The sequence below is a fragment of the Camelus dromedarius genome, chromosome 5 (genome assembly GCF_036321535.1).
Source record: "Camelus dromedarius isolate mCamDro1 chromosome 5, mCamDro1.pat, whole genome shotgun sequence".
Classification (NCBI taxonomy): Eukaryota; Metazoa; Chordata; class Mammalia; order Artiodactyla; family Camelidae; genus Camelus; species Camelus dromedarius.
This window is the reverse complement of record NC_087440.1, coordinates 57,320,038-57,335,453: the sequence shown is the minus strand read 5'-3', so window position 1 is coordinate 57,335,453 and position 15,416 is coordinate 57,320,038. Positions and strand designations below refer to the sequence as shown.

General features: G+C 33.8%; 1 protein-coding gene and 1 long non-coding RNA gene across 5 annotated transcripts in view; one reads left to right on the top strand and one right to left on the bottom strand.

Annotated features, from left to right (window-relative positions):
* Positions 1–3,469, top strand: part of LOC105086237 (uncharacterized) — a 21,729-nt gene extending 18,260 nt beyond the window's left edge. For all 4 annotated transcript variants that reach the window (XR_010380983.1, XR_010380982.1, XR_010380981.1 and 1 more), the window contains one exon: positions 2,091–3,469. This is a non-coding gene — a long non-coding RNA (uncharacterized LOC105086237). The remainder of the gene's footprint in view (positions 1–2,090) is intronic.
* Positions 1–15,416, bottom strand: part of PSMA3 (proteasome 20S subunit alpha 3) — a 19,709-nt gene extending 4,293 nt beyond the window's left edge. Inside the window, exons 1-8 of the mRNA XM_010976698.3 lie at positions 15,281–15,416; positions 12,692–12,774; positions 8,182–8,305; positions 5,441–5,542; positions 5,288–5,361; positions 3,940–4,012; positions 3,058–3,123; positions 11–57 (exon numbers count right to left, since the gene is read on the bottom strand). Coding sequence (XP_010975000.1) covers positions 11–57; positions 3,058–3,123; positions 3,940–4,012; positions 5,288–5,361; positions 5,441–5,542; positions 8,182–8,305; positions 12,692–12,774; positions 15,281–15,301 — 590 coding nt within the window. The 5' untranslated portion in view covers positions 15,302–15,416. The remainder of the gene's footprint in view (positions 1–10; positions 58–3,057; positions 3,124–3,939; positions 4,013–5,287; positions 5,362–5,440; positions 5,543–8,181; positions 8,306–12,691; positions 12,775–15,280) is intronic.

Sequence of the window (15,416 nt, the reverse complement as noted above, 5' to 3'; positions counted from 1 at the left end):
TTCAACTTACATTTTCGCAACTTCTTTAACAACATCACGGCAGGTCATTTCTTTCATCTGCAGAAAAAATATATATTCATTAAGTTATGAGTCAAAGGAAGACTTTCCACTTGTGTAACTTTTCAGATTCTTCCCACAACTTTCATTAGTAACCCATGCTCTTGAGATAGATTCTCAGAAATAAAACCAAGGAAAATAACCAAATTTCCAAAATGACCAGAATTTAATATGCTTTTTATTTACAGTTTAATGTTTTTTAATGATTATACCAAAACATAGTCTTAACCCGTGGACACCACTAAATTTTGTGATAAGTATTAAAATTTATAAAAACCCAGACTCTTCTATGCACCTATTCATAGGCAGACCCTGATGTTTAAAAGACTGGCAAAGAAATGTGTTTTTTCTTTATAGCCAATTTAGGATAATAAAATGCAAATATACTATGATACCTTCTATATACAAAATACAGAGGGATGAAGGAATGAGATAAATTGTCCATCATGAAATTATTCAAGACAAAAATGCAAAAATGTCAAGGAAGGCTTTGAAGAACCAAGACTTGAGTGGATTCTTAGAACATAGTTGGATTTTGAAGATAAATAAACTGCACAAAGCAGAAGTGAACATTTGGAAATCAGGCAGAAAAATAGTCCTTAGGTGCCCAGCAAAGAAGTCTATGTACTATAGATATTGGAAGTAAACGATACAGGATTTTTTTAAGATATATACATTTCTGAATACACATGACAAAATTAAAAGAAGTTTGAGCAAACTGGTATTCATATTCTAGATATGCTAAGGAGGATGGGAAATGGTGAAAAATAAAAGTTACATACAGCAGTTTAGACTTGAGGTGATTCAATTACTGTATCTCTAAACTAGGTTTATTAATATTTTTCCTATTTTTTTGTATGTAGAAATCTCGATGCTCTAGCTCTGCCTTCTGCTGGTACAGCTGCATGACAAACAATGACAAAAAAATCATAATACTGAGTTTAAGAAGAACAATTTTTTTTAAACCATACTTTTTTCATTTTGGTTTTGGTGGGGGGAGGTAATTAGGTTTACTTATTTATTTATTCTTAGAGGAGGAACTGGGATTGAACCCAGGACCTCATGCATGCTAAGCATTCACTCTTCCACTTGAGCTATACACTCCCCCCAAGAATTTAACAGTCTTATTAGGGAATAGACAAATCTGTGGGACCAACTACAAAAGCAACCAGCATAGGTTCTTCAAAAAATGAATATGGGGGTGAGAGGAAGACTCTTAGATAAGAAAAACAAATTCAGTATGTGAACCTTAATTATATCATGGTTTGAAAAACAGTTACAAATGACACAAGATTATTAAGGCAATTTGATTATGGACTGAACATCAGATGATGTGTGATAATGATATTCTAAGGAGATGAATGCTGAAGCAGTTAGAGATGCAATGTCACAATGTCTGCAATTTTTGTTTCAAATAGTTCAGGAAGGTAAAATATTGGAAAATAATAACTTCAGTCTAGATGGAGATATTTGTTGTACTGATCTTTTCTGATGATTAGAATTTTCATGTTAAATTGGGGGTGAAGAAAAGGAAAATACCAATCTTCATACTTTTGCCCTTACAAGTTAAGCTCTGTATTTAGTAAATTAATTGTAATGTACAAAGGCAAACTTGAAAAAGGTATGTCTTAAACAGCAAATACATTTTTACATATGTTGAAGTTTTTATTTCATAAAATGATATTCCTATTAAACAGAACATATGCAAAAAAACAGACCAGAGTAATACTGAAGTCAATGGGATAGGGTCTTCAGTCTTTGTTCCAACTATTAAACTCAACTGTTGTACTAGTGCAAAAGCAGCTAGACTGAATGTGGCTTTGCTCCAATAAAACTTTAAAAAGAAGGCAGCGGGCCACAGTTTGCTAACCTCTGATTTAGAGCATATTTTTCATCATTAAGTGTACATGTTCCTCAGTTGAAATGCTCTTCCTCAGTTCTTAGCTATGATTGGTTGGTATTCCTTTTCCCTGCTAGGATTTAATCACAGAGCACAAAAAGATAGTTGACTGTTCTAAATACTCTATTTTCAGATTTCCACATAATACTGAGAGATGAAAGCAAAAGGAAAAAGAATAGAAGACAGGAACTTAGTACAACACCAGGAATTGTATGATGGAAAAGGACACTGGTTTAACAACTGTGAGGTCTGTGAATTGTTCATAAGCAGTATTTTATGACTCTAGCCAGTGTGTTTAACCCTGGATTGGATTTGAGCTAAGTGATCTCTAAGGTTCTTTTGTCAATTTTACTAAAATACCAAACATGAATTAGGCTTTTAAATGTCTAGAACTTGACATTAGTTGCAGGCACTGAAAAAATGTTTTCTACAACCTGGCTTTAAATAAGTTGAATGAGTATTAGTTGAGCAAGGTTCCAATACAGCACTAATATTAAACGTATGTGAAATTTTTTCTGACTGTAATTTACCAAAATACTCTAAGTTACATAGTTGTCTTTTGGGAAGTTTCTGATAAGCAGGTGGATACTGTTTCACCATTAAGTTGATCAATTTATGGCTAAAACAAAAACCAGTAGGCTTTTAAGAAAATTTTCACACTAATAGATGGCAGGGTTCCATGCCTCATTTAGATAGGAACAAAGGAAAGGGAAGCAAAGGAGCAGAGTATTAATGTGCTCCATAGACAAAAGCTGTGCTCTAGAGAAGAAAAAATGATACAGTAAAACACCAAAGTTCTTAACCTAAGGTTCAGAGGGCTCCATGAATGACCTTCAGGGATTTTGTGAAAGTATATGAAAATTTCTGCTTATATTTTTCTGGATTAAGAGCTTATAATAAGCAGCCATCAAAGTTATAAAGGGATCCATGATACAACTCTACAGGTAAATATGTTGCCAGCATTCCTATTTATCCACCTTCAGAAAACTACTGAAAACAGCCAACCACACTTGGAGTAAAAGGTTTAGTTTGTGGTGATAAAAACATCACTACATAAGGATAATGTTATAGCAGAAATTTAAGCAATAAATACATGTTACCTGAAGCTTTTCTATTTCTGTCTTTGCAGCTTGCTTGGCTTTGCCAATGGCGCAGCCCCAATAACCCTATTTAAAAAGAACACACACCAAAAATACACATGTATTATTAAATTAATATACTTTCATAAGTAATGACTACTGTTTCTATTTAAAGGTTAATGAAAAGATGTTAAATTACATTCAGAAGCACGTATGGAGAAATATAGTCAGAAAACATGAATATGAAGGGACTCAAAAGATTAAAAAACTTAATTCTAGGATAATCTGGATTATTTTCAAGAGGTATATCCAAAGAAAAATTATGTCATTATATATTCTTCATGAACTAGAGACATTTTTTTGTCTGTAGGAATAAAAAAATTTTAGCATTGTAACAAAATGAAGTTGAAATAAATAATTCCTGAGTCCAATACTCTTAAGCCTTCATTTTTTTATATTGTAAAGGTTTTTATACTTGTTACTTGTGTAACAACTATATTGGTGTATGACAAAACATAGCCTTAGTTTTTTCGCAAGTATAAAAACCATTAAAGTATTAAGACAGTTAAGAAAAGGTAATTAGAGAAACGTCCAAGAAATCTCATTTAAAATCCTTTTTTAGAAAGGAAGGTATTGTATTGTTTTGACATTGCTAATATTTGTAGTTATAAAGGAAATAACATTCAAATTTTATGTTCACTATGCAGTTTCTATAATAGCATATTGAAAGCCACAAATGTCTGCTCTGCTTCATATCCACAGGCTGTTGTTACTAATATTAAACAAGAAAATGTTGCCTTCTTTGAATTTTAAAGAAACATCATGTAATCCAAATATCATTTAAGTGCTAATGAGATACCAGCAAAATAGAAATACAATTTCAGATGATTCAAAACTACTCACGTATGAAACACCTGAAGGGTCAATCATGTAGAGTTGTGCACCATCATTCACGCTGTAAGACCCTAACATGAAACTGCATACAAGTAAATTAATAATTTAAACTATGGTTCTTAATTTAATAGTATTAAAAATATACAGTGATAAAAATGCAATTACACTTTCTAAGATAAACTACTAATACCCATATAACTCATAGTAAGCACTTTGATAAGGTAGTTTGGATAAAAACTGGTATATACTTGAAACTTCAAAATTCATGTGGCTTTATTGTATTAAACTTTCTGATGAAACTTCCCTGAGAGGACAGCAGTGCACACAAGGGAGAAAGATGGACATCAGTAGATAGAAGGACAATTAATAACAGGGCCCAACAGGTAAAGGCATAAACATGAAAAAGCTAAGAGGACAAATCCTGAAGGGAGTACACTGAATCCACCTCAGACACCCTTCATTCTTTTTTGGTTATTCCCCAGTACTCCTCCATTTATTTTCTGCAATAATCCAAAATGGTTCAACACTTTTTTTTATGCTCAACAAATTAAAATTAGGATATTAAGTAATCATGAATGATTTTTTGAAATTGTAAGTAGAAAAGAAACCAGCCTCATCTTATGTTATCATTTATGTGCGGAATACTGTAATAGCCAACTTCCATTTAAGAAGATTTTACCTATTGCTTAAAGTATATCAGATGGGAATTAATGAGAAAACTCAAGTGTCAGTATAGTTGGCTACCTAATAATGACAAGATGGAATATATTTAAAACCAGCTTACAATTTCCTGAAAATGTCTAGGTCTAATTCCAGAGAAAATTGCTCCCCAGTTTTACTGAGAAATAATTTACATACATCACTGTATAAGTTTAAGGTACACAGCATGATGGTTTGACTTACATGTATTGTAATATGATTACCACACTAGGTTTAGTTAACATCCATCATCTTATATAGAAACAATGAAAAGAAAAAAATTCTTCCTTGTGATGAGAACTCTAAGGATCTACTCTATTAAAAACTCTCCTTTTTAATCACACAGCAGTGTTAACTAGTCATCATGTGTATATTACATCCCAAGTACGTATTTATCTTAAACCTTAAAAGTTTACACCTTTTGACCACCTTCCTTCAGAGAATTTATTATAATCAGATTAAAACATCACTGAGTTGTGTTTATCAAATCTGCATAGTCTTTCACTTTTCGAAGTATTTTTATGCACACCATTTTATTTAGTCAGTGAATACTTCCTGATAATAGTTCATTTTTTAAGGGTATAAAAGTTGAATAAAAGATGCTGGGAAAACATAACTATAGTACAAATATGACTGAATATCTCACAAAATTTCATACCTGCAACCAAAAGGTCTAACAGCACTGTAGAGTGTATAGGCATGTACATACATGGCCACTCTGTCTGCAAGATGCTGTGGGCGAGAAAACAGAAGAGCTTATTAATAAACTTCTCTTTCTGTTCAAAAAGCTTCTCAACATTTATCAACTTACTTTTAGTGGAATGTTATATCCAAAGTTAGATCTAAAGTTGGAAGCCTCTTCTCTTGCAATGTCTGCTAAAGAACGAGCATCTGCCAACAAGCCTGCAACTGCCTGAAAAAAAAAAAAAAAGTACTAGTTCAATAGATCACATTCCTATCACAAATCTGGTAAGTATAATTATTGTAGGCTTATTATTTTTTTAAAGATCACCATTAGAATAAATTTTTTTGGCTTAAAGGTCTTTACAAGGCATTCTGGCATTTTGATGACTGAGCACAGGATTACAGTTTGGAAATTTACCAAGTGTGACTTCATTGTTTTGTCCAATGATCACATTCAGAAGGAGTATTTCTATAAATACTCCATGTCTCCCCACTTACCACTTCATTATAAAGAATAAACAACAACAAAGAAAAATAAAACCATTGGCTCTGATCAGGACTTTCCTTCATTTAAAGCACTTCTGTGTTAAAAAGTTATTAAAAAGATTTGACCTAAAAGGTACAACCTCAAATCTCCTTTTTCAGCCTGACTAATAAATTACAATGTCAAACCAAAACATGACAAACCACGAATCTTCCAAGACTGGTGGTTTAGAACTGCAGTTACCAAACCATGTGCTGAGATATCCCAAGGGCACTATAGTGAATTCAAGAACTGGGGGATGTTTTAAAATGGGGGAAATTGTTGAAGTAGTTCAGTTTCAACATTAGATCATTGTACATTCCTTTCAATGTGATCGTATTGTTGAGAAGCTGGGTTCTTCTGATAAATAAGTGCTGCACAAAAATTAATACGGAACGGGAAATGGGGCAGGAGGCAGAATCTAATCTAATTCTAAAGTTTATGAAATTGTGCAGCACACATTTGTAATTGTGGTTCTTTAAAAATATTTTTCTTTGTGTATTTTTTTTACAGCTACTAAGTTTTTAGGACATAAACAGTTGTTTGGATCTACATATATAATAAACAGAACCACTAGGTATTTCTTTTGATCTAGGGAAGCCATGAAAACAAAAAAGAAATTATTGAAAACACTTAGGGGTACTGGGAATCAACAAAGTCTAGGAACCACTGGCATAGAAGATGTATAGAATTTTAAAGTAAGTGCTATCAGGATTTTTAACTGCCTTTTTGTCTACTGCTACCTAGTGATAGTAATAATGATGAAAATCCCTAACGTTGAGCACTTATTACATGCTAAGCATTTTATATAATTATGCATGAAGGTAGGTACTCTTACCACCATAGTTTTGCAGGTGAGACTGGTGTTTAGAATAACTTCCTAAGGATACCCAGCTAGTAAGTTTCACCATTTAAAGAATCTTCCATTGATTTGGAGAAAAGTTACTGTGAAGTCTAATAATTTATCACTTGAAGATGACAGTGGTGGAGACAGAACATTAATTGTTCATTTTCTCCAGCTTTCTTAAATGTCTAATGTTTTGCCAATTTCCAGCTACAAGGAATACCATCAATTTCCTGGCTTTAAATAACAAATGAGACAAATTTGAAAATTCTAAAACAATAAAATCTTTTTCATCACCAAAGTGCCTATAAGCGTGTATGATTTTTTTCAAAACACACCTAACCTAAAGTTTTGTTTATTAAGTGAAAGAATGCAGGAGTCACTAATTCAACTATGTTACAATATGACAAGTTTCATGAAAACATACCAGTTTCACTGGCAATAGTAAGTTTGTTCAGGAGAGAAAACCGTTTCAAAAAATAATAATTGAAGCAAAAAAATTTACTTACAGCTTTATAGTTTACTGGTTATATTTTGCTAGTCCTTTTTGTGTTTGTGCATAACACATCTCATTTAGAAAAACTAAAGCTACTGGTATTTCAGCAGAGTGAGTAGACAGAGCTATAGGACCTCACTCCGCAGAATGGGCTTTGGACATAGACCATGCAGACCCAAGTATGAGCCCCAGCATATTTCTTTACTAGCTGTGTGTTTTCTGTAAAAAATGAGATTAATATTGATTAATATTATTTTCACTGAGTTGTCAGGATTAAATGAGATAATTTATGTAAAGAGTCTCATTCATACTGCCTAGCACACAGGTGTTCTCTTTTCTTCCTTGCCTTTTCAATAAGCAGGGTTTAAAAATCATTTCTTTCCTTTTTTTGGTTGTCGTTCTTACTGAAGAAAGTCTGGCATCTATACAGGAAGATTTCAGTATATACCAGTAATATATTTATGTCTTGGCCTGCAATTGTGCAAAAGCATTCACTTAATCTATCAGCTGCATAAAATAACTGAAATATAGTGATGCCTATGAAGCTACTAAAAAGGATGTGTTCACTTTTCCTTTCATCAGACATCCTTTCTGGATGTTTCACCTCACTATAAAGGTATTATCTTTCTGATAACAGTAACAGTGATCCTCACTAGGGATACAAAAACCTAGATTCTTTGTCTCTCAAGCATATGCCTTCATTGGTGATCTATGCTGCCAAGATTTCTTTTCTACACATACTTCTCACCATCCTCCCCTCCTTTTTCTTAAGGCAGCTTGGCATTTCTATCTCCAATCAGGTTCTAAGAATGCTACTCTTCTTTTGGACAGTGACCTATTCACAAACCAGTAATTCTCTGTGATTACTTCTGTGGCTGCTCTGTTCCTGCCTCAATGCTAAAGTAATCAATGGTTTCTTATAATCACAGTTTTAATATATTCCAGTTAGTTACTTCACAAGAAATTGGACAAGGAAAAAAGGAACAATTTAAAATGTGACCTTACCATTCCAACATGCCGATCAACATTAAAAAGTCGTTTGTTGGAACCTTCTTCATAAAGTTTAGAAAGGACTAATTTTTCTACCCCAAAGACAACGCCATCTTTACATCTGATTCCAATAGCTGTACTGAAACAAGTAGAAGAAAATCAATTTTTTTTAATGAAAATAAAAGAAACTTTGTAAAACCAAGTTTAAAAAAAAACAAAAATAGGCAAATTCATTTCTCAAAGCATACCAATTCTTTAAAATAAATAGATCTGAAAACTAGAAAGGGCAAACAACCTAGTGTGATGAATTAGAGCCATATAAATGATCATGTGAACAACAACAAAAATCTACATTATGACATAGAAAGGTACTAATATATAAGTGAAAAAAGATGCCAATAAAATATGTACCAAATGGCACAGTGTCTACCATATTGTTAGCCATATGCTAGTAAATGTTGACTAAAGTCATGTCCATTGAAAATGGTACATAATATGCATTAAAAGGACAGGCTACATACATACAAACTAAAAAGTTAACAGTGACTAGTCTGGCTGGAAAGATTATAATTCTTTTTCTTTCACTTTTTCTGTAACAACCATTAGTGGCTCATAATAAGTATACAAAAATAAAATATATATTTTGTACAACTATTTAAAACAAAATAGATCTTAAAATAATCTCTTAAGTAAAATACAGAGAAATTATATATTGCCATTTCAAGATGAAAATATATTCATTACTCTCATCTTCTAATCACTTTAATAAAGAAAATTCTGATCGGAAACAACCAGAAAAATGAACCAAGCCACATACATACAAATTTTGTAAAGAATTTCAGACACTCCTTCTCCCATACTTCAGGTATCTCCAGGGGCTCCCCTTTCAGGTTTAAACTCCTTGTCCTAGCTTTCAAAAGCCCTGAAAATCTGCAAAGCCCATCTAGCTTACTCAGATTCCTATTATAAATCCTGTGCTCTACGAAATTCAACCTCATTGTCATCTCTCAAATACCTTACCGTTCATTTTTATTTTATGTCTTTATTGAGGTTATCCTGGGTACTAGAATACACTTCCTTCTCACCACTGCATATTTAAATACATTTCCACAAAGTTTTGCAAGTTCACCTGAACTCAAGCTCTACAACCTCAGGTAGCCTTTCCCAATTATTCCAGCTCATCATCTTCCTCACTTTTCAGCACTTAAAACATTCTTTTTTCCAAATTAAAAGTTCTCAAAGTGTAGTCTATGAGGTCAAAATTATTTTCATAAAAATACAGAGACATCATCTTCCTTAGCCACTGTGTGGTCATTTGCACTGATGATACAGAAGCATTGGTGGGTAAAGCTGCTGGCACTTGAACACAAATAAAGCAGTGACAACAAATGGTTAGTAGTAAGCTAAGAATTGTATTCTCCATTGCTATGCTGTCACAGGTCTTTTTTAAGCCATTCTTAGTTAACAATGTCCTTGATAAAGCAGTAATAATGAATTTTATTAGATGTCAACCCTTGAGTACCACCCTTTTTATTATTATAATAAAATGGAAGTTAGCCAAAGTACTTCTGCTGTGCATCAAAATACAATGGTTACCTAAAGGAAAAAGCACTGATAAAACTGTACTGAGTTATGAATTTCTTCATGGAACATCTGTTTTTACCACAAAGAAGGTCAGACAACTATGGTTATTTTCCATTTACATCTGTGGCAGCCTTTTTTTCTAAAATGAACAAAGTGAGCCTGTCACTTCAAGGAAAATAACTGACAGTATTTTGTTGCCAGTGATAAAATTTGAGTTTTCAAGCATAAATTGGAATTTTAGGAAACATATTCACTACTGTGAGCTTGTATGCTTCCCAAACTTTCATGATCAGATTAGTGGTGATATTAACAAGTGTAATGTTTCTGATAGTTTATAACATGTCAAATTTGGAAGGTCTGTTATAACTCAGTGAACTAATACTTTCCAAATGACCAACTCACAGTGTTACAAATCATGCAAGAGTAAAACATGCAAAGTGCAAGACAGCCCAATAGATTTTAATGTAAAAGTACAAAAAGTACATTTTTATGTTTTCAGACTCCACACTACAAGAACCTTTAAGAAACTAACCTTTGTCCAGTTTTAGTGTATCGAAGAACAACATGCGTAATTACATGAAAGGCCATTAAAATACTCCTGACTTTTCCAACCACATATCTATATGAAACCTGACTGGCTTCACATGCTTCAACAAAAGTAACAACATATTGAAGCAGAAATGAGAATCTGTCTTCTATCAAGCTTCAATTAATTATACATTTACAAAAATGTAAAACAATGCCACTCTTCTCATTAAATTTTTTTAATGTTTTGGAAAAGTAATTTTCATTAAAAGTGTTATTAATGTTACTCAAATATTTTAATAAATGTTAATTTAATTTACTTATTAACATGTAGTTGTATTTATTATTTTTTAATGAATTTATAAATATTTTTCAGTTTTTCAGTTTTAACTTCTAATATGGTAAATACTGATAGAACCAAAACCTCCATAAATAAATGCTCTTTTGGGTAATGATAAATATTGACAGAACCTATAGCATACATAAATAAATGCTCTTTGAGGTTCTCAGTGATTTTTTTTTCCAAGCAATTTTGTTCTAAACAATCTAGCCTTACTGTCATGTTGCACAATCTTCCTTTTGTATCTTGGCTCCTCAATGAGGCTGAAGGGGAAGATTACAATTCAATCTTCCCCTTTTTTTTCTTTTGCATATTACCTTCTAAGGGCATACTTTTATAAAATAGTTACGATCATGTTATATATTTTTAATAAAATGCTTTTAAGTATTCACATATATGTCATTAATTATTTGCTTTGGTAGTTCCTATGCTTAACAGAACAGGTACTCAAAAATATTTGACTTTTAAAACCCCAAGATTAAACTTCTTTCTCTAAAAGAATTTACCTCCTTTTGATGCAAGAATATAATCTTATATCAAATTATTTGAGTAAATGTTTTCTATCAATTTATATGCCACACTCTTAAGAAAATTCATATGCAATCTAATTTTTCTATTTTCCACTCTCTGTGCCCACAAAACAAAAATTTTCAAATGTTTTTCCATGTATTCTATCTGTATGGTAATAAGGTATGTGAAGTAATTAAGTTAAATGTCCACATCCCAATTTTACAGACAAAAAAGTAACATTCAGAGAACTGAACAGTGGAACCCTGTATAACATTACCACTAAGCAGCAGCTAGGAGGAAAATTCACAGCTTCTGACCCTCATCCAATATTCTACCATACCAGGTTACATAGAACCCTTTAAAAGAGGGATTTTGCTGGTATCTTTTCTTTATACAGAAAAAAATACATTGACTTTTAATGTTTCATTTTTTGAAAATTATATTTCCTAAAGTTTGCTTAAATGTAACTGTTTTAAACTATATTTAGAAATATTTTATGGAAAACAAATTGCTAAGATACACAGATCCTCATAGCCTAGTCTCAATTATCTGGATTACAGATGGTTTCAAAATATATCTCCAGTTTTTCTTAGTCGAGACATCTCTTACCAGTTTTTTACACCAATGAAAATTCGAGAATGCAAAGGAGGAAGAGAAAAACAGTAACTTCCTCAAGTCTTTCTCCAGCTCCTTGGTCTACAGTCTATCTTCCTTTATCAATAGGGGAAAAAATGTGTCAACTTTTTCTTAAATTTGATTCTCTTCTGAATTCTATCAAGCTTTGTATACAGTAATAAAATACAATTCAGCCTAAAATTCTTATCAGCCTTATTTCTATTATATTATCAGACACTGACAGTTTCTAAGTACCACTATCTCTAATAATACATTTAAACACAAAATAAGTTAGCTTCATTAACAAATCCTGTAAGAAGACTTAAAATGTATTTTTGCTCAAAAAATTTTAAATACTATTTCATAAACCAGTAGAAATCCATATATCTTTCTACCAGTCAAAAGATGGCACAAAAAAATGAACATTTATTTATTCAGTAACTACTGAGGTCTGTGTGCTAGCATATGCAAAGATCAGTTTCAGTCTCTACCCTCATGAAACATCCATCATCAAATATTGAAGGTACTAGTAGATATTAAAAAAAAATTTACATGTGAGCTTTTCAAAAATTCTGAAACATTTCCCTATGTACAACTTTTCATTATGATGACAAAATCTGAGTTCAAACACCCAATACCATTTGTTTAGTAGGCCTAAAAAAATTTTTTTAAGATATCTGAATGAGATGTTATAAAAGAAAATTTTTAAAGAAGTCCAATTCATTTCATTTCATAATCCTGGAATCAACTAGAATTTTAGAACTGAGGGTCACGGAAAGATATGACCTAAACAGAGATCTGGAAATTACAAATAAATTGGAATTATTTTAGGGCATATATCATTTTGTGCCAAAGTAACAATAACAAAGCCTAATTACCAAAAACACAGATAAAGAGACAATTAATACCCGCTTAAAACATGCTAATTTCAAGTAAAACAATGTTTCTTACCTACTGTTTTCCACGGCCTTCATAGCATATTCAACTTGAAAAACTCTTCCATCAGGAGAGAATGTAGAGGCTGACAGGTCATACTAGGAGGAAAAAGACAACAGTAAGCTTATAATGGTGTATCTTTGGTAGTAAATACCTTACAACTTTTCTCCCTAAATGACTTACACATTACAAACGTGTTAAATCTCAAGAAAGATTTGCTTTGAAAAGGGGAAACAAGTCAGAGCAACAACAGTGACTAAGAGAAAGTTACACACTTTAGATTTCTGCTATTGAAAAGCAATGGATGTAAGTCCTGGGTAAAGTCAGAACTCTTCCCACACAGAACACTGCTCCTTTTTTTACAAAATTACTATGGTAGAAATAGCACGGGAGTCAGAAAATTTTAATTCATAGCTGTGGCACTAATAAACTTAAGGACCTTGGACACATCATTGAGCACTCAAACATTTAATTAGCATCTATTATATGTTAGTCACTATAAGGAAATGCAAAGAATACATATTCTACATGTCCTTCATTTTCAAATCAGATCATGAACAAATCCAGGTGCTGGAGATACAGCAGTAAACCAGAAAAGGTACTAAGATGAAAATAAGACAGGGTGAAGGGGACTACCACAGACCACCTCATCAGGGAAGGTGTTGCTGGGGCAGTTAATATTTATTGAGGCTGAGCCAGACCTAAGTAACAAGTAACCAGCCATTCAAGATAGGTAGGAGGAACTGTCCTGGCATTTGGACAGCTCCTCTTCCCTATCCTAAACAGCTAGTTTATAAAAGACATTAGGGTAGAAATAAGCTTAGCACAATCAAGAATAAGAAGTAAAGCCACTGTGTCTTGAGCACTGTAAGTGGTAGACAGAAGAGTAAACTGTATCAGAGGTATGTAAAGGCCAAACCATAGGTCTTCTAGGCTAGAGCAGGAAGCTAACTTCTTATTCTAAATGCAGCAGGAAGTCATTGGAGTTTGGGGGAGTGGGTTGGAGGGGTTATACCTAATTTCTTAAAAACACCATTCATCTGGAAAATGAATTCTAGAGGGAGTAAGAGTAGATGCAGAGATCAGGTATTCCAAAGGTAGTGGCTTAGACTAGAGAAAAAGAGATGGAAGGCGTTATCTTTTGAGGGTACAGTCAAACAAACCTTGCCAATGGATTGGACCAAAGCAAAAATGAAATTAAAAGTGCATCATAAATTTTTTTCATTTGAGCAACTAGTATTGGACCAGTCACTGAAATGAAAATTGCAGGAGATGCAAAATGGGAAGGGAAGAAGAAAACCCATAGATCTACTTTGGACATGTAGCTTGAAACGTCTATTAAGCAATCAGGTGGAGAGAAATATCAAGAAGACAGGTCTTCATATCTGGAGTTCTTGAAGTGAAGACAGGATATAAGCCTTCAACAGTGGTGCTTTCTGACTCTCAGTATGTGAACCTGTTATACCAAGATTCTTAACTCTACCGCTGGAGTATCAAAATAAATACTGTATTATAAGTATTGTATTTATAAATACTGTAGAACTAAATACTATGAATTTACAGTGTATGAATGTGGTTGCAAAGTCAATTTGCTACAACAGGTAGTACTGAGCATCTACTAATCCAAAAACAGTATGACAACCCTAGCATCTCATTCCTGAATGAATTAAACCATAAGTTGCCTATTTTCAAATTCAGAAAACCAGTATTTGGGCCTAACGGTGAGTATCAAAATCTTGTGAACAATGGGAATAGAAAAAGTGAGAAACCCATTATTCAATGCCTCTAGTGCAATCAGCCAATAAATATTTCTAAACAAAAGCTGTATTTTCAATATGGAGAAATACATAAAAGGAGTGAGCAAAAGAGTTCATATATGCAGTACGCTTAACAAAGGAAAGCAGTAACCCGAACAAGTTAACAAATCCAACACGAAAATCCTGAACAGTCTAGTGAAAGTAATCATTTAAATGCTTCCGGTACTGATACCTCAAAAGTACTGCTAAGTAATTTGAGCAGGAAAAGCTGGGACAAAGGAAAAATAGAGAGGATACTTCAGATTCCGCTTTTTAGACAATTTTTCTTATTAGTTCTGACAGGGTTCCAGGAAGGGACTCATACTGAGTGACCCATCAGTACACTCGAAGGGAGGAGAGAGGATTCCCGTGAGTCAGCAGCACCTTAGGAACTGCAAAGGCCGTCCAGACCTTAGAATCTCAAGCCGCCCTGCCTCAGTGATTCTCAAGAGGCTAACCGTCGCCTATACCCTTCAAACACATTATTTCAGGTCCCCCGAGTTTCCACTTTCGGTTTCCCTAAGCGGCTAAGGAAAGTGACTCAGCAATCCAAGACCGCTCCAAACCTCCCTGCTGCCTCCCCGAGCCCGCTACACCTGAGCTGAGAAGCTTCAGGTCACGGTCACCGCAGACGCAGGCCTAGCAATCAGCGTAGATAAGACCGCCGGGCACCGCATCCTGGAAGCGGCCCACTTGCCCGCAGGCAGTCCCAGCTCACCCCGAGTCGCACAGCCCAAGCAGACTGTCCGCGCTCCCTTCCACGCGAATCCTTAGTCTAGACTACTACACCGAGAAACAACGAACTCACCCCGGTGCCGATGGAGCTCATCGTACTCAAACCAGTGGGTCGCCTGGGGCTTCACGGCCTAAAGCGCTCCCCCTACACCGCAGCACGCAGACTAGTAACAGGCCCTCTCATTGGCTCTTCTTTCAACCAATAGCCT